We start from the raw sequence: 22,843 nt of genomic DNA, 5'->3' as shown, positions 1-22,843 counted from the left end.
ATGTACTGTATACGATGTCACCAGACTCATTTAAAACTTTAAATGTATTACTTACTTTTTAGTATACTTCTATTTTCCATGAAATGTTTCTTAAAATACAAAAAAGAATGCTGTCTGTGGGGCTCAATGTTTTACTCAGCAATTAGCAAATGTAGTTTTTTAGTCTATATTCAGATTCTGCTGTCTAAATATCTTTTTTTCTTTTTTCTCTTTTTCCCCCCCCCCCGCTGTCCTTTACTCGTTCCTCTCACCAGGTATCGCCTCTCTGATTCGTCTGTTGAGCTCAGCAGGTGAGGAAAGCCAGCCAGGCTTAGCTGTGCTGCTGTGTGAGATCCTGACTGCTGTCTTCCTCAGTCTGTTTGTTCACGGCATGACCACTCACTCCTGCAACGAGCTGTTTCGCATCATGGCACACCCACTCAACAGCAAGCTTTGGGTGACAGTGTTTGGAGGAGGCGCTCGAATCCCTGTCATCGAAAAACTCAGCAGTCCAACAAGGACGCCCCCACCAGGTGATTCATTTGGAGGATGTAGTTTCCTTTGTGACACTGGTGTGTTCTTCTGAAGGTGACCTTGTAACTATAAACCACTTTACTCCTGTTAAATTAATTGGACTGTTAGCGTAGTGATATCCACCAACTTATTTGTGTGGGTGTGGGTTTGCCTTAGTGCTTGCTACTGCTTGGTAGACCTGATATAAAGTTACTGTAAATATTTGGAAAAAATCTAGGCGCTTTATTTATTTATTTATTATTATTTTTTTATTTTTTTTAATGAGCAAAAGGCACAATCAGAAGCATTTTAATGGCAGCTTGAAAGGGCGATTTAACACACTCTTAACTTTCTCTCAACACTCCAGCCTCACCAAGTGGCACAGACAGGAAGTCCAAACGATTCAGGCTTCTCTCATCACGTAGCGGATCCAAGGAAGAGTCTGGGATAGAGAGGGAGGGACCATTGAGTCCAAAGCACCATGTCCCTGTTGTGGAACAGGAAGCTCCCTCTATCTTTAAAGAACAGTTCGTCCCTCCAGAGCTCAGCATTTGGGATTACTTCATCGCAAAGGTAATCCAAATATTAGTAACAGTGGTTAAGAAGTGGTTTTAAAACATAAGCCTGCATATCTGCTCTCATTTCTGTTGGGATTTTGTTGCATCTTCAGCCTGTATAATGATAGAATGACTTTTTAATATAACTTCAATTTAACATCTTCTATAATACATTTAATTTTGTAAGTTGTCTCTTCTTTCCTTATACGGTTTTGTTGTTGATCTAAACAATTTTGTTTGTCTGTCTTCTGTTTTCTTGCATTCAAGCCTTCACTACCACCGTCAGAAAACAGAGTTGATTATGACTCCGAGGCGAGCCAGGGAAGCGAAGATGAAGACGACGACGACGACGATGAATATGGTGATGTGTTTGATCCCAACTCACCGCAAAGGGAGCATTCAAACCACAATTCGTACAGGTATTGGCACAGCACTGAGTGCATATTTCTCCAGTCAGTGACTCATTTTTGAGCTGCCAAGATTTAACCTGAAGCTCTTTACAGCTGCTTGTCTTTTATTTATTTGTGCTGCCTCTAAATTTTTCTCCACTCTATCTGAATAAACCTAAATGTAATTTTTTAAAGACTCTATTTCGGTTCTAAACTGGTTTCTTCTCCTTTTAAGTTGGTGTTTGATGCGGCTGGCCATGGTTCAGCTGGTGTTGGCCAATCTCAAGTCTTTCTACCTTACGGCAGGATATGATTTGTTAGGTAAACACTAAAATATACGCCAGCCCCTCGGATGTACATCCAGGATGTAAAGAAGCACTGTCCTATTTCTTACTGCTTGTCTCAGCTAGTCTTATTGTCTTCTTTTTAACCACAGACCTGCCTGTGGCCTCTCCTTTGTGTCATGCTGTGCTGAAGACGCTGCAGCGGTGGGAGCAGGTGCTGCAGAAAAGGCTGGAGATCTTCGGGGGCCCCCCTTCCAAGTATATCTCCACCCACCTCCATGATGAAATTGCCACACCTGGCCCCGCCCTCCTCAGGCACAAAACCCTATTTGAAGCATCAAATACCCCTTTCAGGTATTGAATCAGATTTTTTTTTTTTTTTTTTTTTTTTAATTTTTTTTACTTTTTTTGTCTTGTGGTTTGTTTATTTATTCATTTTTTTTCTCTTGTGTATCCACAGAGGTCCTCAGTCAATGCTTTGCATTTTCCCCATGTTTATTTCCACAAACCTGTTTATGTCAGTACTTCTTCATATATTTGTTATTTATTTTGGCATGTAAGTGAGGTGGCAGTGATTCAGTTTGTGGCCTGGGGTAAAGTTTTCATCTACAGCAAAGTAAACACATCAGCAAAAAAAAACAAAAAACAGTATTCCCTGCTTGTGCATGCAGCTTAAGAGGAAAGTGCCCAACTGTCTCTGCATTGTTTACATTCAAATTCAGGCTATGACTCACAATGAACAGCAAGTACACCTCTGTGTACTGCTGATGTATACTGCTAATTAAAACACTGTCTTTAACAGCGTCCACATGAGTGGAGAAAATTCCGATTGGCAGTTCTAATAAATTCATTTGCAGAGTTCTTAGTGGACTCATGACTTACACAATTTGCATACTGATGGAGAAAATAAAGAAATACATCGGTTAATTTGGCTTGGGGAAAATGCTAAATGAAAATTTGTATTAACGGTATTATTAATAATATTTAAAAGTGAAAGTAAAACAAAAGAAAGGAAACGGCTAACCTAATAATCCATAAATAAATAAATGTGGATAATTAATGGATCCAAGTCATCCTCCCTGCCACTTAGTGGACATCCAGCTGCAACAGTTTTGCTAACATCTGCTTCAGAACAGCAGACAGACAGAAGGATAAAGACATATTAATTACTGTCTGTTATTTACTTTTTTCCTGTTTAACTGGCTACTGTAAGATAGTAAAATCACAAAAATTGGGATTTTACTAACTCAAATATCTCTTATCTTTAATAAATTGTGGAGTAAATAGAAAAATATTCAGTAAATTCAAAAAATCAGTTTTTCTCACTTTTTTAGACCACCATTTTATCCATGTGCAGACTGACCCCGTTGGATACCACAGTAACATAGTCCATGGATTTACTGTTCTTTGAACAACATCATTCGTGATTTGTGATGTTAAATGCACATTACTGTTGACGATGTTCCTTTCAGGTCCAGCCACCACTCGGCGCTGCCAGTCAAACGTTTATGGCACTTTTTGGTGAAGCAGGAAGAAGTGCAGGAGACCTTTATCAGAAATATCTTCACCAAGAAACCGGGCACACATCAGGTATTTACATCATATCCCCCTGCTGCATGATTGCGTTGCTGGCACATTTTAATCATAGTCACTGAATAACACATTAACTATTTTGATATGATAACAAAATGCATCATTCCCAAGCTAAACTGCATTATTATTGCTTTTACATCCTTGTTATACTGTTTTTGTTTTGCATGCCAGCCTCTTTTTTTTTTCTTATTACTGCCTCCAGTTGCATTATTTTCATTCAAATAATTCCACCTTTTTTGATTAACAGCACAATAATTGAGTCTCTGTATGTGTTTGCATGGCTTGCCACTGGTGGTGGTTGCACTTGTGTGTGTGTGTCTGTGTGTCCACCCTGTGCTGCTTCCCCTGTCATTAAAGTCGGTTGAGGACCAGACTGACAATATGAAATGTTCAGGGATGGACGAGACAGGAAACAATCAGGTACTGTTTCTGATGAATTTTTGCTCATGATGTTGCAGTGGGATGGGTTGCTAAACACACCTCAGTATCTGTTGCAATATTTAACCAACTGAAAAATCAAAAACTGAAGCTTTTGATTTTTTTTTTGCTGAATGTGCATCAAGAACTACATTCAGCAAAAGCTTAAATGTAGTTCTTGATGCCTAAGATTGGTACATACGTCGACAGTGATGGATACTGAAAGACTGCGGGTGATCAAATGCCTTGCAGGTATAGCATGCTTGCAAGAAATGTAACATTCATGTCAGATGTTGTGTACATTTTTTACAAGTTTGACAAGTCGGCTTCAAAAAAATCCTCCCACATTTATTTGCTCTTTTTTTGTTTTGTTTTTAGGTTGGGTTTTTTGTGTGGTTTTTTTTTTATTTTTTTATTTTTTTAATTTTTATAAATAAGTGAAAATCACTGTTGCTTCAAGGCTGTTTAATTGGTCACAGAGTTTTATAGTTTATAAGGGACTTAAATATGAGTTTTACATATTGTCCCTATGACACAACTGCAAACGTAAAGCTTTGAAGCCTGCAGTACCTTGCCTTTTTGTTTTTCTTGTAGCATGTTTATTCAGACGTGCATAACAAAGTAGTATGTCTGAGTTGACAAGACCCCTCTTTATGCTTCAGTCACACTAAGGAAAAACGGTTGTTGGCGATCGGGTGCAGAGAACTTGCAGTCTCATTGCTTTTGAAATCGGTGTCAGTTTGCTCTGAGTTTGTGATAATACAGCAGTTGGAATAAATAGGTAAAGATCACAAGTCTCTTGATGTCACTTGCAAATTTTGTTATCTACAAAGAAATTGACATTAAACATTAAGTACTTACATTCAGAGTTCAGTCAAAACCTCATAGATTTGAAATTCAGAAACTTCTCTACAAATACACTCAACAAAAATATAAACGCAACACCTTTGTTACTGCTCCCATTCCCCATGGGATGGACGTAGAGACCTAAAATTCATTCCAGATACACAATATAACCATCCCTCCCAAACAGTGGTCACAAATCAGTCCAAATGTGTGGTAGTGGGCACATCTGCTATATTGAGATAATCCATCCCACCTCACAGGTGTGCCACATCAGGATGCTGATCTGACATCATGAGTAGTGCACAGGTGTACCTCAGACTGCCCACAACAAAAGGCCACCCTGGAATGTGCAGTTTTTTGCGCTATTGGGGGTCTGGGGACCCAGAACCGGTCAGTATCTGGTGTGACCACCATTTGCCTCATGCAGTGCAACACATCGTCGCATGGAGTCTATCAGATTGTCAATTGTGGCCTGTGGAATGTTGGTCCACTCCACTTCAATGGCTGTGCGAGGTTGTTGGATATTCGTGGGAACTGGTACACGCTGTCGTATACGCCGGTCAAGCACATCCCGAACATGCTCAATGGGTGACATGTCCGGTGAGTATGCTGGCCATGCAAGAACTGGGACATTCTCAGCTGCCATCTGCCCTGAACAATGTGAACCATGATTCATCCGTGAAGCGCACACCTCTCCAACGTGCCAGACGCCATCGAATGTGAGCATTTGCCCACACAAGTCTGTTACGGCGACGAGCTGGAGTCAGGTCAAGACCCCGATGAGGACGACGGTCATGCAGTTGAGCGTCCCTGAGACGGTTTCTGACAGTTTGTGCAGAAATTGTTTGGTTGTGCAAACCAATTGTTCCAGCAGCTGTCTGGGTGGCTGGTCTCAGACGATCTTGGAGGTGAACCTGCTGGATGTGGAGGTCCTGGGCTGGTGTGGTTACACGAGGTCTGCGGTTGTGAGGCCGGTTGGATGTGCTGCCATATTCTCTGAAACGCCTGTGGAGACGGCTTATGGTTGAGAAATGAAGATTCAATGCACGGGCGACAGATCTGGTTGACATTCCTGCTGTCAGCATGCCAATTGCACGCTCCCTCATTGCTTGTGGCATCTGTGGCATTTTGCTGTGAGACAAAACTGCACATTCCAGGGTGGCCTTTTGTTGTGGGCAGTCTGAGGTACACCTGTGCACTACTCATGATGTCAGATCAGCATCCTGATGTGGCACACCTGTGAGGTGGGATGGATTATCTCAATATAGCAGATGTGCCCACTACCACACATTTGGACTGATTTGTGACCACTGTTTGGGAGGGATGGTTATATTGTGTATCTGGAATGAATTTTAGGTCTCTACGTCCATCCCATGGGGAATGGGAGCAGTAACAAAGGTGTTGCGTTTATATTTTTGTTGAGTGTACTTACAAGCTGTGCTTTTCATAGTATAACCAAAATACAACCAGTAGAGTAGAAGTTGAGAGTCAAAAAGGCGTCATAAACAAGTTGTGCTCAACTGAGTCTGATTGACTACAATGTGTCTGCATTTAGAAGTTAAATGCCAGTTATTTGCATCCGATCCAGGTTGGACTGCAGTTGTTTGGATGTAATCTGTACAATCAAAATTTTTGCTCAGTGTTCGGGGGTTATACACTGAACCTGTGGCATCTGTTGCATTCATTTACCAACAGCAAAAACATTTAATGGTTTCTAGTCGCAGGGAGGTAGCTGTCCTACTTTTACTCTAGTGTGGCTGAGCCATTATACATGTGACTGTATGAAATGTAAATACCATATGAAACGAGACCATACTGTTTAATGCGGATGTGCACATTTTACGTCTTGAACCTGTCACGCATTATCTTAAATGCTAAAACTGTGATCAGGACCAAATTACAGTACATGTATTTTTAGTGCCATGTACCCTGAATGCTCTTGTCAAGAGTGAGATATTAATCTTGCATTTAGCTGTCTAAATATTCATGTGAATGTGAACCATCAATTTTAAATTGCACTGTAAACTGATGCTTCATAGAGGTTTTCTAATCTTCTTGCTCTCACCATGCAAGCTCCCATATTATAGCTACTCCATTTGGCTCAGTGTTAATTAACCCAGTCTCTCTGAGGACAAACTATGAAGCTGAATAGCTTCTGATTAATGGGCCCAACACTGTCGCAGTGAATCTGCATCCTACAGGGATTATGTGCTCGGCAAAAATGGCAAACCACCATATTTAGATTTCTGCAAGTCAAGTTATATTTTATTCCATCCGACAGAAAATGACATGGTCTTTTCCTCTCGAACAAATGCGGTGAAGACGTTAATTCAATCTCATGCTTAGAGGATGCTTGGCTTTGGCATCAAAGTGTAACATCTCTGTACAATATCCCACAGGACCACAGTGGTACAGTGTGTACTTGTGCTTATTGCTGAAGGGTTTTTGTTCTCATGCTGTCTAATGACAGTAGCCCAGTTATGCTGGCTGCTGTATTTAACAGTGTGGCCTGATACACTGAACATGGCCTTTCCTAACCCTAAGGGCAAGACAAACGAATACATAAACATAAAATACACAAATTGCATAGCAGAGAAAACTGTGAGTACGCTTACCTAGATTTATGAGCATCATCTACAGCAAATAATTTGATAGTTCACTTGTCAACCCTTCTCTTGTCGGGTCATTGGTCCTGTAGCATGAAAGGAAACTGAAATTATGGTGGATATTTGTCTGCGGGAAATGTTTCAGTTGTAATGATTGAATCCGTGTGTATTTTCTGCTGTCTGCAGACTGAGTCAGATCAGGGCAGCCCTGGAGGAAAAGCACGCATCATCCACAAGGAATCTGACATCATCACAGCCTTTGCCATCAACAAGGTAACAATTTGCTGACACAGATGTCATCGAACAATACGAAGTACTATGAGAATAAAAGAATGCATTACTCAAGCATGCAGCCTGTATTGGTCAATTTAATTAAACATTTAATATAAGAAAATTGCCATTAAATTGATTTAGTAATCTCTCTCTTTAAGAGAGTGTTTGGAAGGATAACTAAATAAACACAAAGTTTCCTCAGTGCAAAAGTATTGGAATCATACTTTTATCTATTGGAAAACTGTAATACAAACAAAGTTAACACCTTAAATAAACTGTTAAGTTTATTCAGCTTGTTAAGTGTGAGGTAACCTTTTGTGGGAGTTAGACATTTAATGTGATATACACCCCCAGGATAAGAATCTCGCCTCCAGAAATCTTCCTTAAGAATATTTGTTTCTCTAATCAATATTTTCATGTGTGCAGGGGGTCAAACATTGTTGTCGGTTACGAGGAAGAACTCGCAGAAGATGCAGATACTTCTAACAGTAGTTTGTGCAGACCAAAGAAGGAGACTAATAGGAGGATTGGACTAATAGGCAATAAATATGTCAGTGTCGCATTTCTCAAGAGGCAAAAAAAATCAAACAAGTAGCTTTACCCCAATTGTGCATAGTGACAGATCGATCTTGTGTGGTAAAACAAAAGTACCACTTACCAAATTAAGGAATATGTATTGTGAATATGGGGCGGGGGAGCTCTTCCCTATTCCCTTTGATAAATAATGCATGATTATATGTAATTCTTACAGGACTTGCTTATTTCAAAGCACGATTTACTCTTTTCACATTTTCACATCCATATCGGATGCTTTGTTTACATGCGATGGATACCTTGTTTTTCTGTACTATTATAAAAAGATGGCAACTATTTGAGTCGATTCCCCAGTTGCAAATAGATGTGTGGCACATGAGTTGCATTCGTCGGTGCAAACTAAATCAGACTGACGTGTTCGCGCTCTCAGGGCTGATTGTGCAAGCCTTTTTATCTTCTGTGTTTTTGTTCATTTTGTTCAATGGTTCGGACCTGGTGTTAGTGAATTCTTCTCAATATTCATCTCTGTTCACATTAGTCTACGTTAGTCGGAGCTGTGTGTTTATCCAGAGTGCTGTATTAGTGCTGGCTTCTTCTAAAAAGCAAAAATGGAGAAGGGTGGTTTTAGTGTTGGTGAATCTCTACATTTCAGATTTGGCACATGCATCCAATCCAATTTTATTTACATTGGGACTCATATTTCCCATACCCTAATCCTCTCTGCGCTCACTTCTCTCTCTGTGTTTCTCCCAGGCCAATCGTAACTGTTTAGTCATGGCCTCCACACATGACATTCAGGAGTTGGATGTGTCATCCATCTTGGCTACTCAGATCTTGACATGGATCGATGATGACGAGGCTGAAGCCAAAGGGTAAGACAGCAGTCTGCTTTTTACATATATACAAACAGCCATGAGTTCATCCAGAGTGCCATCAACTGTTCAACCTCGTGCCAAAAGAGCAAAATGTAAACGTTGGATAAAGACACTTTAGATTGTGTACATGCATCTGCACTGCCTCTCTCTGTATAGCACAGAGAGCATCTGTTTTTATATACAGAATTCTAAATATTAGCTCACAAATCACATTAGGCGTTAAGGTACTTTGCAGGTTTGTTGTTGAAACCTCTGTGCATATCAGTCCAGCTGTTGCAGGACTCATTGTTAGCTAATGATGGCTCTTTATGACTGGTTTGAACCAGCCAGGCACCTCGTCTCATCATATACATCACTTCTTCTTCTTTCTTTTTTTTCTCTAAGTGTGGGTGGTGACGACTTCCTGGTGGTCCATACACGCGATGATTTTGCCGCCCTCCACGGCACCACGCCATACACCCACAGTAACCCTGGCACTCCTATCAACGTACCGTGGCTAGGAGGCATGCAGACGGGCAGAGGTGCCGCCGTGGTAAGCTCCCAACCTGGATTTATACAATAAAACGGCCAAATCACAAGGAGTGCTGTATTTTTGTTGGGTTCTTTTGTTTGTTTTGTGTTTACATATAAATAACATAATTGTGACTTTTGTTGTATAATATTGGGCCGATTTCAAAAATGTGCTAGTGTTTTAAAAGTGTTACTTTTAACATTTGCATTTCACCAAAACCTGATAAAACAGTTGTGAAATTAAAGTTGGCTGAATGTTCACCGGATTATCTAAACAAATAGATTTTAGCAGATTTCTGTTGTCTTGGTGTTTGGAAACGATCAGATGTAATATCAAGCACAGTTTTTCACAGTTTGGCTCCATGAGCTTTCATTCACTACGCAGTGATAATGGGTTTATAATACTCCCTGCTGCTTTTGTGTAATTAATTGATGTTGTCTGCACTTTTTGTACTCAAAGCAAAAATCCTCAAAGCATAGCTTAAATAAATAATTCATTTTTGTCTCTGTCTGTTTTGCCAAAAGCGTTGCGGCTGCTAACATTAGCTCCTCTCATTGGCTTACTGAGGAACTGAGATGGTGTTTTGAGATGTATGAGTCAAACGTTTCTGCTGTTTTTGTGGAAAACTGTGCTGATTTCTACCGAGCGGAGAAGGTTTGCTTTAGCAGGAGGGAGATAATTTGGTTCTTGTGGTGTCATTGAGTCAAGTAGATGCGACTCATGTTTGTTATTTCAGCTAGTTAACTTATTGCTCCTGATATGCAGACTGGACAGTAAGAGCCACTTTGCATCGTAAGTATTTTACCAACCAGTCAGTTTGTTCAGTGTCAGAGTGGAGTATATTTTGAGATGAATGATAAATGGAATCCTCGATAGAAAATACATTGCCATTAATTTCAGCCTCTCTCAGCCAACAGTCATGTTGCATATTTTCACTCTGATATACTGAGGCTCAGTAGGTTTTTCCTCCTATCATTATAATAGAACAGCCTTGTATTTATTCTTTAATTTCAAAGCAGGGTTTATTATTAGCTAATAAATTGACACACGGGAACTCTAATACTTGTATCAGTTTGGTATCAGATGATGAAATACAGTAAATACTAGGATGGTCTCTGTTGACTAATGTGAACTATGTCCTCAGTCTTTGCTTAAATGAAGGATGTAGTCAATGTGATGTCACCCAGTGGTTTTGGGCACCAGATCTGGCAACTTTTTCTTAGAGACAGAAGTGATTAGCTCTGTGTGAACGCTAGGGAATATTTAATTGTGTAAAAATATATACCAGATGAGGATGGTAAGATATGGCACTGCCCTGGTGTACAGTTATTCATTAACTCTCATATTACACATGCCAGAAGTTTCAAATAATGGGTTCACTGTATGAACATCAGTTTCTGCAAGCCAAAACTGAGCATGTAAATGGCTAAAGTTTATGAGGGGCAGCCAATCAGAAGAAACAGTGGTCTTAAGGGAGAGGAGTAAAAATGGAATGCACCATAAAACAGCTCAAAATCCTCCTTTATTTTATTATCTTTTTAAAAAAACTGGATTATTTCTGAGTGCAAGAACGAATATGGAGTTACAAATAAATTACCCCTGAAAGAGAGCGTCAAACAGGAGGGAAGCAAAGTGGCAAAAGTTTTTTCCGCTCAGGCTGATGGGCTATTGTCCTCACCCCCCTGGGCGTGCGGGCAATGTGGTCACCTAAGTTTGTGAATGTAGTAATTTGAAAACTAGGTAACGTAGGATTTTCAAAATAATACCATAGGTGTGTTGACTGGGAAGCTGAGGGTTGGCTAATGGCAGTTGGCCAACCCTCCAGTATTTGATGCCAATATTTTTAATTTATCCGTCAGCTGCATGAACAAAATATTGAATATCAATTAAAATGTCTAACCTACAGTATGTGAAGACATTAAGTTAGACTTAGTGTCTGCCTTTTGGACTATAACGTAGACAGAATTTACTTTAACGAGAAAATGATAGGTTGTCAGTGGATTCACTGGAAGCAGGAGTAAGCACCTTTCTTGCTTTTGATGATCATGATTAAAGGGGTCACGTTAAAGTTAATCATCAGAATCTACATCATGTTATTTCTGAATGAAGCGCGTGTGAGGGAGCCATGTGAGAAGGGATTTAAAAATCATTCCTTCAAGTCATGTGACACCGTCAGGAAACGTGTATTTTGTGTAAAAGGGGCTTTAAAACAGCATAACACTGTTTCACTACATCTCTCTGCACTTCACCTGGTTTTAAAGATTTATTCTTTACCATGATGAAGCTCTGTTTTCTCACTGAATTTCTCCTCCTCCTCCTCTTCACTTTTCTTCTCCCAGATGATCAAGAGAAATATCAACAATGTGCGAAGAATGACCTCCCATCCCACACTGCCGTACTGTAAGTACAACTCCGATGTCTGTCGGTAGATTAGAAAACTATTCGCCTATTAAAAGTGGTATTCGGACATCATATATCTGCTGTTGAAAAACAGCCTTCAGGGGGTGATTACATACAAAAAAAAGTTTCTCTTATGTTGATATTTGTAAACTGGCAGAGCTGTTTTCCATTAGTCCCAGTGCTGCTAAAGGCTGAGTGCGCTCACTTTGCTGCAAACTTGTATTTTCCAGTCAAACTGCAGACTGGTGATGCAGCTGAGGAGTGTTTGTCTGGGATGAAAACGGCTTTCAATCAATTTAACCTGGTCTTCACTTATGTAATAGATGAATTTGGGAACAAAGAAGTGCCAAAACCCTCCTGTTGAGGTCTGAATGGTCACTGGGATGTATTGGAAGATGAGCTGTTATCACGTGCGGTTTTGTTTCTGTTCATCAGACCTGACAGGAGCTCAGGATGGTAGCGTGAGGATGTTTGAATGGGGTCACTCCCAGCAGATCATCTGCTTCCGAAGTCCAGGCAACTCCAGAGTCACCAGGATACGATTCAACCATCAAGGAAACAAGGTTACAAACTCTCACACCCCTCCTGCTCTGTGTACCAGGATAGTGAACACATTGGCCTGCTGACTACCGCCATACAGATGTCAGGCTATTCTTAGCTTTGCAACATGACTGCAGAGTGATGTGAGCCTGTCGCATTCGGAAACGTTTTCACACTTCCTCTGCCGTTCAGGCACGGACCACAGCGGGGAGGTTGGCTTCAGCACGCATTGTTCTTCAGCTCAGTGATTCAAACACTCTAAACTGAGGCACTCGCCTCAAGCTAATAATTTTCTCAGATGGTGCCTCTCTCGTGCCAGCGCTCTCTTACCTGCTTGATGCAGCCCAGAGTGCAAAATATGCTTTAAGAGGGCAAAAAGGAATGAGAGGATATAGAAAGCACTTTAGTTATGTAAGTGGTGCTTGGCCGTATGAGGCTGTTGACATGTTTTGGAGGACAAATTCACAGTGAGGGAGTGAGCACAAACATTTTTTAATATATATGTCAAATGCAATATAAGGGATCATTCTATCCTATTTACAGCAAAGTGTGATATCTGCTTTGTGCTTGTTTTCTGTAGTTTGGGATTGTGGATGCTGATGGAGCCTTGAGTCTCTGGCAGACCAACACAAGCGGGACTACACCGAAACCATACCTGGTGAGATGCTCGCAGCTCATTTAGCTGGTTTTTCTTCTATATCCCTCGAGTGTCCTCCTGTTTTTCTGTCACACTCCTTTTTGTTTATTCTTGTCCTGCTTTATTATTAACGTCACTGTCACTTCTCTGTTTCCCGCTACCAGACTCTGCAGTGCCACAACAAGACAGCTAATGACTTTCTCTTTGTGGGCTCTTCCTCCCTCATCGCCACTGCGGGTCTTTCAACAGACAACAGGTCCCACAGACTTTCCAGTCAATTTAATCCTATGCCACCTCTCATTAAACACTGAATCTGCTGTGCCTAATGATATGTTCTGTAATGAAAATGTTAGAAAATACTGTAATTTGGTTACTTTTGACTCTACAGGAATGTGTGTCTGTGGGACACACTAGTGACTCCTGCTAACAGCCTTGTGCAAGGTAAGATACTGCACCTAATTAGCCTATTTAGTAGTGTCTTTGGCATGGTTAATCACATGCTTCAATGGATTTTCTCCAGCTACTCCAGCTTTCTCCAACAGTCCAAAGACATGCATATAAGACTAATTGGTCTTTCTAAATTGGCAGTACTTGTGAATGTGAGCATGAGTGATTGCGTCTCTGTGTTAGCCCTGTGATGGACTGGTGGACTATTCAGTTTTCTCCCCCTATGACAGCAGGGAAAAGGACAAGATATTAAATTAATGGAGGATGCCTTGCAGGCTCCTTGGTTATGGTTCACAGATTCCTGGAGATTGCCAGTGTCCCCACATTCAGAGCCGCTGTTCTGTAATAAATACCTTTTGGTGTTGGAAAGAAAGTTTGAAAACAAATTAAATCAAATGGCGAAAAACATTTAAGAACTATGATTGACATTTTTCTCTTCTGTCTACCTCTCTCTGTCCTTAGCTTTCAGCTGCCACGAGTCCGGTGCCACCGTGCTCTCCATGGCCCCCAGGCAGCAGCTGCTTATCACAGGCGGGAGGAAGGGCTGGATCAGCGTGCTGGAGCTTTCCCACAAGCATCAGCGGCAGAGCTTCCAGGCCCATGACTCGCCGGTCAAAGCACTAGCCGTCGATCCAACTGAGGATTGCTTTATCAGTGGATCAGCTGAGGGCAACATTAAGGTTTGTCAACTAGTCTTTTTGACATTTGATGTGTGATAAAATGTTTCTGAGTGGCATTTTTTTTTTCAGGTGTACAGCACTTGTTAATTTGTTTGCAAGTGGGAAGCAGACAGTTTGCTGTGATATAAATGCTCTTCGAGTTTCTTCTCGAAGGTCTTTAGTTTTACATGAGCTTCGCTGGGTACAGTGATCCTAAAAATCTATATGAAGAGACTTGATCATTTCCTCTACCCTCGTAAATTCGTCACTTGCAGAACTGCCCTCCAGGGCGTTTGGCACCCAGACGTGTATGTCTCTGTTGCGTTTATCGGTGGAGACGGTGACCTCCAGCAAAGCAAAAGAAATCAATTGTCACTTGTGATTAACCACCTGCTCGGGACAGCTGTGTGACTGATGGAGACTAACATGTAAGGTGAAAGTGGGTTGACACTGGGAAAGGCAGAGGAAAAGGCAGTAGGAGGAGGATGTGAATGTCTGCAGCTAATATATTACCAGAGACAGCAGGTCTTTTTTATCTTTTTGACTTGGATATGCTGCTGCAGATCACACAGCTGTCACTCCAAGGATGAAGCCCCTGTGTCGCTCACATGTAGAATGGTGCAGTGCACATCTGCTTGAAATTCAAATGACTTTCACTCTGGATAATTGCTCAGAAAAAAAAAACCTTTCAAAGCTGTGCGTGAGGTTACTCATCTAAAGTCTTTAAAAGCTTATAAATGTGCAGCACAACAGTTTGCAGTTTGCAGTCAGTCAGTATACAATTAAAGTGTTTGATGAGAGCTGGAACTTCAATAAATTAGATACCTTAATGAATCATGCAGCTCCCAGACTGAGAATACGAGTCAAATGATCCAAGTTGTTCAGAGCCTATCGAGGTCTTCAGTGGAAACTCAGCCATGTATTTCTGTTTTTTCTGGTAAAGAGGCCACAATACATTCTGCTGCAGTAGCACCCAAACCTGACCGTATTACATTGATGTTGTTTTCAGTGAAGAAATAATTCTTAAATACAGGCTTAAAGGGGCAAAGTAAGAATGCATGAAACAATGAAATGTCAACAGCGAGTTGTAGCCATGACAGAATAAAAGGTACCAAATTAATCTCAAGTTTGAACTGGATACCACTAAGAGCACATTTAAGTTTAAACTACATTAGTGACTATAGCTACAAAGGGATGAGAGGAGGGGGGGGGGAGACAAATGTCCAACATCACAATAATAATCATAACCATGATGAGACCCTGGCACTGCAAAGATTATTAGGACGGTTTGCTGTGAACTTGCTTTTGAAATAGTAGTTTTGAAGGCTTGGACCAGGTCTGCAGCCACTTGCATTCTTTGGAGCAACTTTCATGCATTAAGATGGCAATAAAACAGAAGCTGGCAATTACATACATTTTGAAACAGGAATTCAGAAAATCATCCGCAAACAGTGACCCAGTTGCTGCAGGATGGTTACTAACTGTAAGTCATAGGACATAGTTGCTTAGTAACCTTGCTTTTATACAGGAATATAAACAAGGATGCAATCAGTTGGCAACCAGTTGAGTTGAATCTCCTACTGCACATTGAGACACGTCGCAGACAAGTTGCGCTCACTGATTCACATGAATTTAAACATGCTGGAATTGTCATTTCTAAATTGGAACCTTCACCAGTTTGTCTGAGACTGATTCCAGTCTGAGTCAGAACATGATTGTTCGATGGTTGAGTGTGTGGCACACTCAACACACAAGTAACACAGTTACTTGTAGAAAGCAAAGAATTCAGCACAATCATCAAATTAAGAAGCAGTTTGTGACTTTTTCATCTTGGAGTTAGAGCATCGGAGAGAATTTATGGCAAAAGATATTTGGTTTGGGGGATTTTAATTAATTTTTTTTATACTGGTCATGTTTTTTAATCAGAGAATGAGCTTCATCAGGTTCTTAGTAGGTTCAGTTCATTCAGGTTTGGATTGTTTATAGATGTTTTTATAGAGACGCATTCTCCCTTTGACCGAAACAAACTCCATTAAACTGTCCTGTTTCTGATTTTTCAAATCTTCCCTGCTTCCTCCAGGTTTGGAGCCTGACCACGCATAGCCTCCTTTACACCTTTCCCAACGAACACGCTCGCCAGTCGCTGTTCAGGAACCTCGGCACAGGTGTGATGCAGCTCGAAGTGGGACCAGCTAACTACATCTTCTCCTGCGGCGCCGACGGTACCATGAAGATGAGGATCCTCCCGAACCGCTTCAGCGTTACGAACAACAACCACGGCAACCTCAAGAATGATGTGAAATTCTTCATATAGACAGAAAAGTGTGGCATTAAAACAGTTTATGTGAGCAGAGGCACGATTTGTGAATTGCGTGTCATACGTGATTGGAAAAATGGCAACTGATTCATTTCTAGGATTTATAGACTTTCACAGAAGGGAGCGCTCGCCGGTTGATCGGGCGTGACCGTGCTGTATCACCTGTTGTGATCCACCTGAATCCAAATTTGACTTTAAAGCTAACCAAACACAGGAGCTTTTACAAGTGTTTTAAAATGTAGAGAAAGGCAAATGCAGGCTAATGTGCACGGGACACCTTCAGTCAGAATCAGCTGAAGGAGAGACAAAATAAGCAGCTGGAGACTCTGCACAAAACAGCCATCTCTGTCTCCACCGAACAACACACGGAGAGCACTTTTTGCACAGGAAGTGAAAGCTGTAGGAGCAGGTGTGAAGTCTAAACCTGCAGCATTGTTTCACTTATACAAGATACGTTTTAGTTTGTATTAGGAAATCAGTTGTGATGATGGCAAAAGCTCTTCTGGAAGCATTCAGGTGATCACTTTCAGAGCCCTTGGCACAAAGCGGAACAGTCGGTGGACGTTCAAAGCACATCATATCCAGTTCTGGTGCTCCAGATAAACCAGCTTGGTTGGAGTAGCAGAGGATCAGGACGCTTCACAGCCTCCTAGTGTTATGTTGCTGCTGTGTTTAGTTTTAGGCACCTTTCTGTAACCCAGCTGCAATTGAAATGAACGCAGGATTTATAACTATGGTACCAATAAACATGGTTCATGAATTTAAAGCAGCGGCTTAACATATTTGGGAGATTCTCTCATTCGTTTTCTGATACAGACCTTACGCGACAGTTTTAGACTACTCTCGTGTTTGTCCGCTTAAATATGAGCCTTCAGCGAGCTGCTGGGTGGCTTAGAACAAAAACCAGAAATGGGGAAACTGCTAATAACGGTCACAAAATCAGCCGATCAGCACACACTTTCCTGGGATCCACGCACTCATAGGTAATTAGCTCCGTCCGTTAAAGAAGAGTCTGGCATATTGACGCTTTTTACCTTCATACACACCATCGGAGAGCAGTACAAGTGCTCCTTGGCTGATTTTGTTACTGCTAGACGAAGCCAATAGTTTCCACATCAGGGCTGTCTTTATTTTTAACAGACAGACATGAAAGTGGTCGAACGCTGTCAGAAAGCAAGTGTTTTCCAAAATGTTGAGCTGCTCCTTAACCAGGCTAGCAGGATTTGGTACATTTAAACCACTCTCACGTGACGTGAGTAGCATTCATCATCCATGCTCTGCCGGGAAACCTCTGTTTTTTTTGGTTTGTTTGTTTGTTTTTTACACACACCAACCATGCAAGCACACCGCCCTCACTCCCCAGCGTCTCCTCCCAGAAGCCACCACAAATACCGCTCAGGAACAGCATGAAGAACTTGGAAAAGAGCCCAGACACCCAGATTCCAATGTGATCTGCCACCAGAACAAGCCTCATCCTCGGGGGCCACCCCTCCGCCCCAAACTCACAACCCTACAGGACCCGAAGGATCCGCTGCACCGACCCAAAACCACTCGCTCCATCCCTCAGCCGGTCAGAGCTGTTCATCTGAGCAGCTTTGGGAAACTGTTTCGGTCTTTTTGGATGGTTTAATGTTGTGGCTGATCGGTGTATGCGTGCCACCACCCAGTGGGCTGTCTGATTGTGCCAGATTTTTGTGTATTTGCACGTAAAAACTAAGCTAAATTATATGTAGTGTTATGAATATAAGGATAGAAGGCAGGCATGGTCTTAGGTGATGAGATGATGACAATACGTAATGAGATATTTGTTCATCTCGGCCTAGAACCAGAGGTATTCATTCAATATTAAGTGTCCTTAAATCTCTGAAGGCTACTTCTGCCAACATGGCACAGTACTAGGACTGCTGGTTCTGCTCATGTTGTTTATTATTGATAATCGGTTGCACAAGGTAGCTTCAATTTAACACATTGATAGGGGCCGTCAGAACACCACCTCTGGGTGAGTTTTGTTTTTGGAAATGTTAAGCTTCCGATCATGTAGCAGGAAGCTTTGCTGTTGGCAATGGAAAGGGTTTTTTGAGGGGGAGGGGTTCAAATTTTATGGAGATTTAGTTTTGCTGTGGAAATGTTTTATTCCGGTTACCCTGCACCTCCCTTTCATCGACTCCTAGCTCTAATTTTTCACATGGACCATGATTGACAGATGTCTTTTGAATAATTTGCCTTTATTTTAATTTGATTAGATTTACTTCTTCTTTTGTCACACTTAATTATCAATTATCTTTTTAAAAATTCTTTAACTTCTTTTTATATCATCCAAATGCAGCTCATTGCCTTCAGTACATGTTTGGAAAATACAATCTAGGCTGTTGTATCACATGATGCGTCTTCCACTTGACTAAGGAAGAGGCTCTTACAAACTGTTAATCCAGTAAGCTAACTGCCCATAGAGCCTTGTTTTGCTGCTGTAGGGAAGCAAATAGAGATTAGCTTTGATTTCAGGGTGGATGAAGTATAGAAAACCTTTTATATGAAGCAGGTTGATCACAGTTACATACTGCGTGTGTAAATATAAAGATCCATGAACTAGCTTCTGATAATACCTGCATAATCGCAACGATTAGTCGTAGATTAGCGGTAGGTAACGACGAAAGCCACTTTATGAAGAAAATCATTGTGTACAAACAGGTATATTTATGAAAATGTTCATATTTAGAATTATACTGTTCAGGCAGCAGATGTAATCTTACTAATTTTTCTTTTCTCGTCATTGTTTCCTTTTGTTTTGTTCTGGGTTTTTTTGTTTTTCTGATGTGGACTATTTTTGTTTTTCACACCAATTAAAGTGTTTGGAGATTCCTTTGTACTCCTGCAGCAGAAGGACAATAAAATGAGTTTTATCAAAGCCAAACGATATCTGCTCGAACAGACACTGGAGAATAAATAATTGTTGTTGTTTTTTTTAATCTAATACTTCTCATTATTCTTTCAAAGACTGGAAGATTTCAGATTCTCTTTATTAACGTTAAAATCGTAGATGAAGAAAAAACTCACTTGGCTTGATCACAAAGAAGCGGATCGTCATATCAAATATGCAAGCTTTAAAAACACCTGCATATTGAAAATGTGAATTTGATCAGATTATTCTAATTTTATAGTAGAGATATTGTATAAATCAGTGTATTATAAACAGGAAAATGTACTGATGTAATTAAAGGATTGTATAACACGAGCAGATGTGTTCTGTGATGTCAGAGCATTGCAATACACAATCATATCGGTATTCACTTAGTTACACCTGTTAATCTGCATATTGATCTAATCAGCCAATCGTACGGCATCGAGTCGATCCATTTAGGTACACAGACATGGCAACGATGACCAGCTGAAGTTCAAATTAAGCATCAGAATGGGGAAGAACGATGATTCAAGTCATTTTAAACGAGACGAAATACTTTAACTGTGATTTGGCGCTATATGAATGAAAGTGAATTTAATAAATAATGGTTAACTTTTTCACACCCATTTCCAGCTCCATATATATTCTTCCGCTTTGTTCGGTGAACCTCTCGGTTTATTTAAGCTATACGAGCTCCTTTACGTTTAAAACATTGACCTTTTGTCTGATCGGTACGGAAGAGGATTAGGGCCACTGGGGGGGGGAAGTGGGCACGTCTTTTTTATTCTTCTTCTTTTCCTGAATTCTGAGAAAAAAGTCAGAATTCTGACTTTTTTCTCAGATTTTTTTTTTCCAGTGGCCCTAATCCTCTTCCGTAAATCGGCCATCTCTTACAAACCAAAGATTTAACCCATTAAAGCCTGGAAATTCTTTTTTATTATTATTATTATTTTAAATGGTGAGTTTATTAAACCATCTGACAAATTTGTTAAAAAAAATAAATAAATTTAACTTCCATATTGACTTTTAATTTGCATCTGGCTTTTTTAATGTGTTTTGCAATTTATTTTGGTTTTTCAGAGGGGAAAAAGTCACACTGGTGATGTAGTGAAGTCTCAGAAACTGCATATATAAAATATGACACACTCGGCATAACTGCACATACACTGACCTCATATTAAACTATATATAAAACCACTGTAAGACTAACATATAAAGAGGAGTCCTTACTGTAGGCTGATTGTGGCAACCACTGCAACACCAGCTAAAAATACATTAAATTCAGTTTTTCCTTTTAAAGAGCTGCCGGTGGTGACTCTTTGGTTCGACTCTGAATCACTTCATTTCCTTTAAAAAGGGAGGGAAAAAAGCACATCACCTTTGCTCTGATAAAGATTTGGTGGTAATTATAGCAATTACAACAAGGTCCACCTGCCAAGTTTTTGCCTCTGTGTAAAACCTCAATAGACCTGAAATGAACAATCAATGTGTGATTTTAACTGCAAAATTACATGTTTATTTTAGGTGGTACTTTTACAAAGAAGAGGAAGAATTACACAAAGGATTATGTTTTAACATTCTTCAGTTAGTGATTTTCCAAAGTCTTTGCCTTCTTGTTTGTGGATCTACATAATGAGAGTTTCAATATGAGCAGCTACAAAACAAATTCAGCTCAAAGAATTACCTTCAGACCTTCTATCCTTTCATTTGTTAGAAAAGATGAAAGAAACAGGCCACACCTGGCTGCAATTTATTTTTGCTAAACCTCTTGAATTAAAGCTGAAAGTCTGCACTTCAATCACATCTTGATTGCTTCGTTTCAAATCCACTGCTGTGGTGCACAAAGGAAAAAAAAAATATTAAAATTCAGTTTAGATGCTGTAAATGCTTTAATAAAAGTTCTGTTACCGTTTCAGACAAAAATCAGTCTCAGCATGAAGTTTACGTCTATATTCACACTCATTCAATTTTTATAACTCCAGATGACTGTACAATAAAAACACAGGATAAATACTGTTTTAAAAAAAGGATGTGAAGAAAATCTGTCATTCTGCAGGAACTATGGTATTTTTCTATACTTTAAAACCAGAGCGCTGTACATAAGACAGGTCTTCCTCAGTGCCATGGTTGGCAGTTTGGCTAACATGCAAAGAAATGCAGCAGTGTCCCACATTTCCTGCCAGAAAAACTAACAAAACAGGACTGTGGCATAAAAAATGTTTGCTCCAGTGGTCAGTGAGTTCTTATTAACCTACAATAACTGACATTTTTGGACACAACATTGACATTTGGAGTGGCATTTCCAACAGCCTGACAATCTTATAGCTTTCCCCTGCGGGGCCCCTTAGCCATTGAGTATAGGTACATATATGAGGAGCGTGGGGGGGGTATAGAGCGTTTATGTACTGCCGTTGCCAAAAATACAAAAAACAACAACAACAGAGTGTTGAGAGTGAATCAGAAAAGCTGCTGGAAGCGAAGAGAGCTGCAGATGCAGGAGGTCTCTCATTCACACTAAACACAGTCAGTAGATACATTAAAGTAAAAAACAAGACATCTTTAGCCATTTAAGTGTTAAACGATGAGGTTTTATTCTCATTTAGTTCTTTTTAATAGAAGAGCAATCGTTTCATTAGACACATTTGAGCACAGTCTTTGTGAAGCAATTACATTTATGAAATGCTTTGGTTATTTTCTACATGATTCATTAGGCACAGGTTAGCAAGGACCGACTGTAGCCAGGTGTAAATAACCAGGTGCTCTGAATTACAGTTTCTCCTCATGATGGCTGAGAATAAAGACGTTTTATTTCAGACTCTTTGAAACTTGATTAGTGACACTTCAGAATTAATTCTCAGGGTCACTTTGTGTGTTTCCCTCGAGTGGAAAAGTATACACACACACACACACACACACACAGAAGGAGAAGGCGAGCTTGTAGGTTGGTCAGTTCTTGAAGTCATTTGATTGGCTGGCTGAGGAGCTCACAGCTTGGCGTAGTCCTTCAGGATAACCTCCAGCTTCTGACTCAGCATGATGTTCCCTCTAACCTTCAGCTTGCCAGAGAAGAAGGCCTAACAAAGAAAACAACAAAGAAACACTTGAGCATTTTTTTTTTCTTCCCAAAGAGCCACAGTCTCTTCTGTTTAGGAGCCGGCTGGCTGTTAATCATTTTCAAGAACAAAGAGAGAGCAAAATGGGCCAAGACGCCTGCAGCTAACACCAACAAGGTCTCGGACAAAAGGGAATCTTTGGCTACCGGTTCTCTGGCAGCAGAACAATCAAAGAATATTATATTATTCATATCCACAAGGTACGGAGCCAAGCGTGCAGCAGAGAAGCGCCTTCACTGGGAAAAACTGAACCACTGCCGACTTGTACCGCTTTCCACAGATAAGATTTAAAAAAAAATAATAATAATAAATCAATCACATGATGGGGTTATGATGACCCTGCAATGACAGCGGTGTCCCTTTCAACCCCATCGACTAATCTTCCTCCAGCTGCTCCTTTTCATCATGAGGGAGAGTGGAAAAGCAGCACCCAGCCCGATGACACTCTTTGTTA

At 40.5% G+C, this 22,843-nt stretch overlaps 2 protein-coding genes across 6 annotated transcripts in view; one reads left to right on the top strand and one right to left on the bottom strand.

Moving 5' to 3' along the window:
• dmxl1 (Dmx like 1) overlaps nucleotides 1-19,609 on the top strand; it is a 62,845-nt gene extending 43,236 nt beyond the window's left edge. For 4 of the 5 annotated variants that reach the window (XM_076890979.1, XM_076890978.1, XM_014414437.3 and 1 more), the window contains exons 35-51: nucleotides 255-512; nucleotides 860-1,065; nucleotides 1,317-1,468; nucleotides 1,674-1,759; nucleotides 1,875-2,076; nucleotides 3,195-3,312; nucleotides 3,673-3,735; nucleotides 7,371-7,457; nucleotides 8,745-8,863; nucleotides 9,251-9,398; nucleotides 11,717-11,777; nucleotides 12,213-12,340; nucleotides 12,898-12,975; nucleotides 13,119-13,210; nucleotides 13,343-13,395; nucleotides 13,864-14,081; nucleotides 16,141-19,609. In XM_076890979.1, the coding sequence (XP_076747094.1) occupies nucleotides 255-512; nucleotides 860-1,065; nucleotides 1,317-1,468; nucleotides 1,674-1,759; nucleotides 1,875-2,076; nucleotides 3,195-3,312; nucleotides 3,673-3,735; nucleotides 7,371-7,457; nucleotides 8,745-8,863; nucleotides 9,251-9,398; nucleotides 11,717-11,777; nucleotides 12,213-12,340; nucleotides 12,898-12,975; nucleotides 13,119-13,210; nucleotides 13,343-13,395; nucleotides 13,864-14,081; nucleotides 16,141-16,374 (2,303 nt within the window). In that variant the 3' untranslated portion in view covers nucleotides 16,375-19,609. The remainder of the gene's footprint in view (nucleotides 1-254; nucleotides 513-859; nucleotides 1,066-1,316; nucleotides 1,469-1,673; nucleotides 1,760-1,874; nucleotides 2,077-3,194; nucleotides 3,313-3,672; nucleotides 3,736-7,370; nucleotides 7,458-8,744; nucleotides 8,864-9,250; nucleotides 9,399-11,716; nucleotides 11,778-12,212; nucleotides 12,341-12,897; nucleotides 12,976-13,118; nucleotides 13,211-13,342; nucleotides 13,396-13,863; nucleotides 14,082-16,140) is intronic. The other variant, XM_076890980.1, reaches the window with a different exon arrangement.
• A 2,233-nt stretch (nucleotides 19,610-21,842) lies between these two features.
• hsd17b4 (hydroxysteroid (17-beta) dehydrogenase 4) overlaps nucleotides 21,843-22,843 on the bottom strand; it is a 33,189-nt gene continuing 32,188 nt past the window's right edge. The window contains exon 25 of the mRNA XM_014414454.3: nucleotides 21,843-22,350. Coding sequence (XP_014269940.2) covers nucleotides 22,261-22,350 — 90 coding nt within the window. The 3' untranslated portion in view covers nucleotides 21,843-22,260. The remainder of the gene's footprint in view (nucleotides 22,351-22,843) is intronic.

The sequence above is a fragment of the Maylandia zebra genome, linkage group LG12, assembly GCF_041146795.1.
Source record: "Maylandia zebra isolate NMK-2024a linkage group LG12, Mzebra_GT3a, whole genome shotgun sequence".
NCBI classification, from domain to species: domain Eukaryota; kingdom Metazoa; phylum Chordata; class Actinopteri; order Cichliformes; family Cichlidae; genus Maylandia; species Maylandia zebra.
Note: the sequence above shows the minus strand (reverse complement) of the source record. Positions and strands in the feature narration are given on the sequence as shown.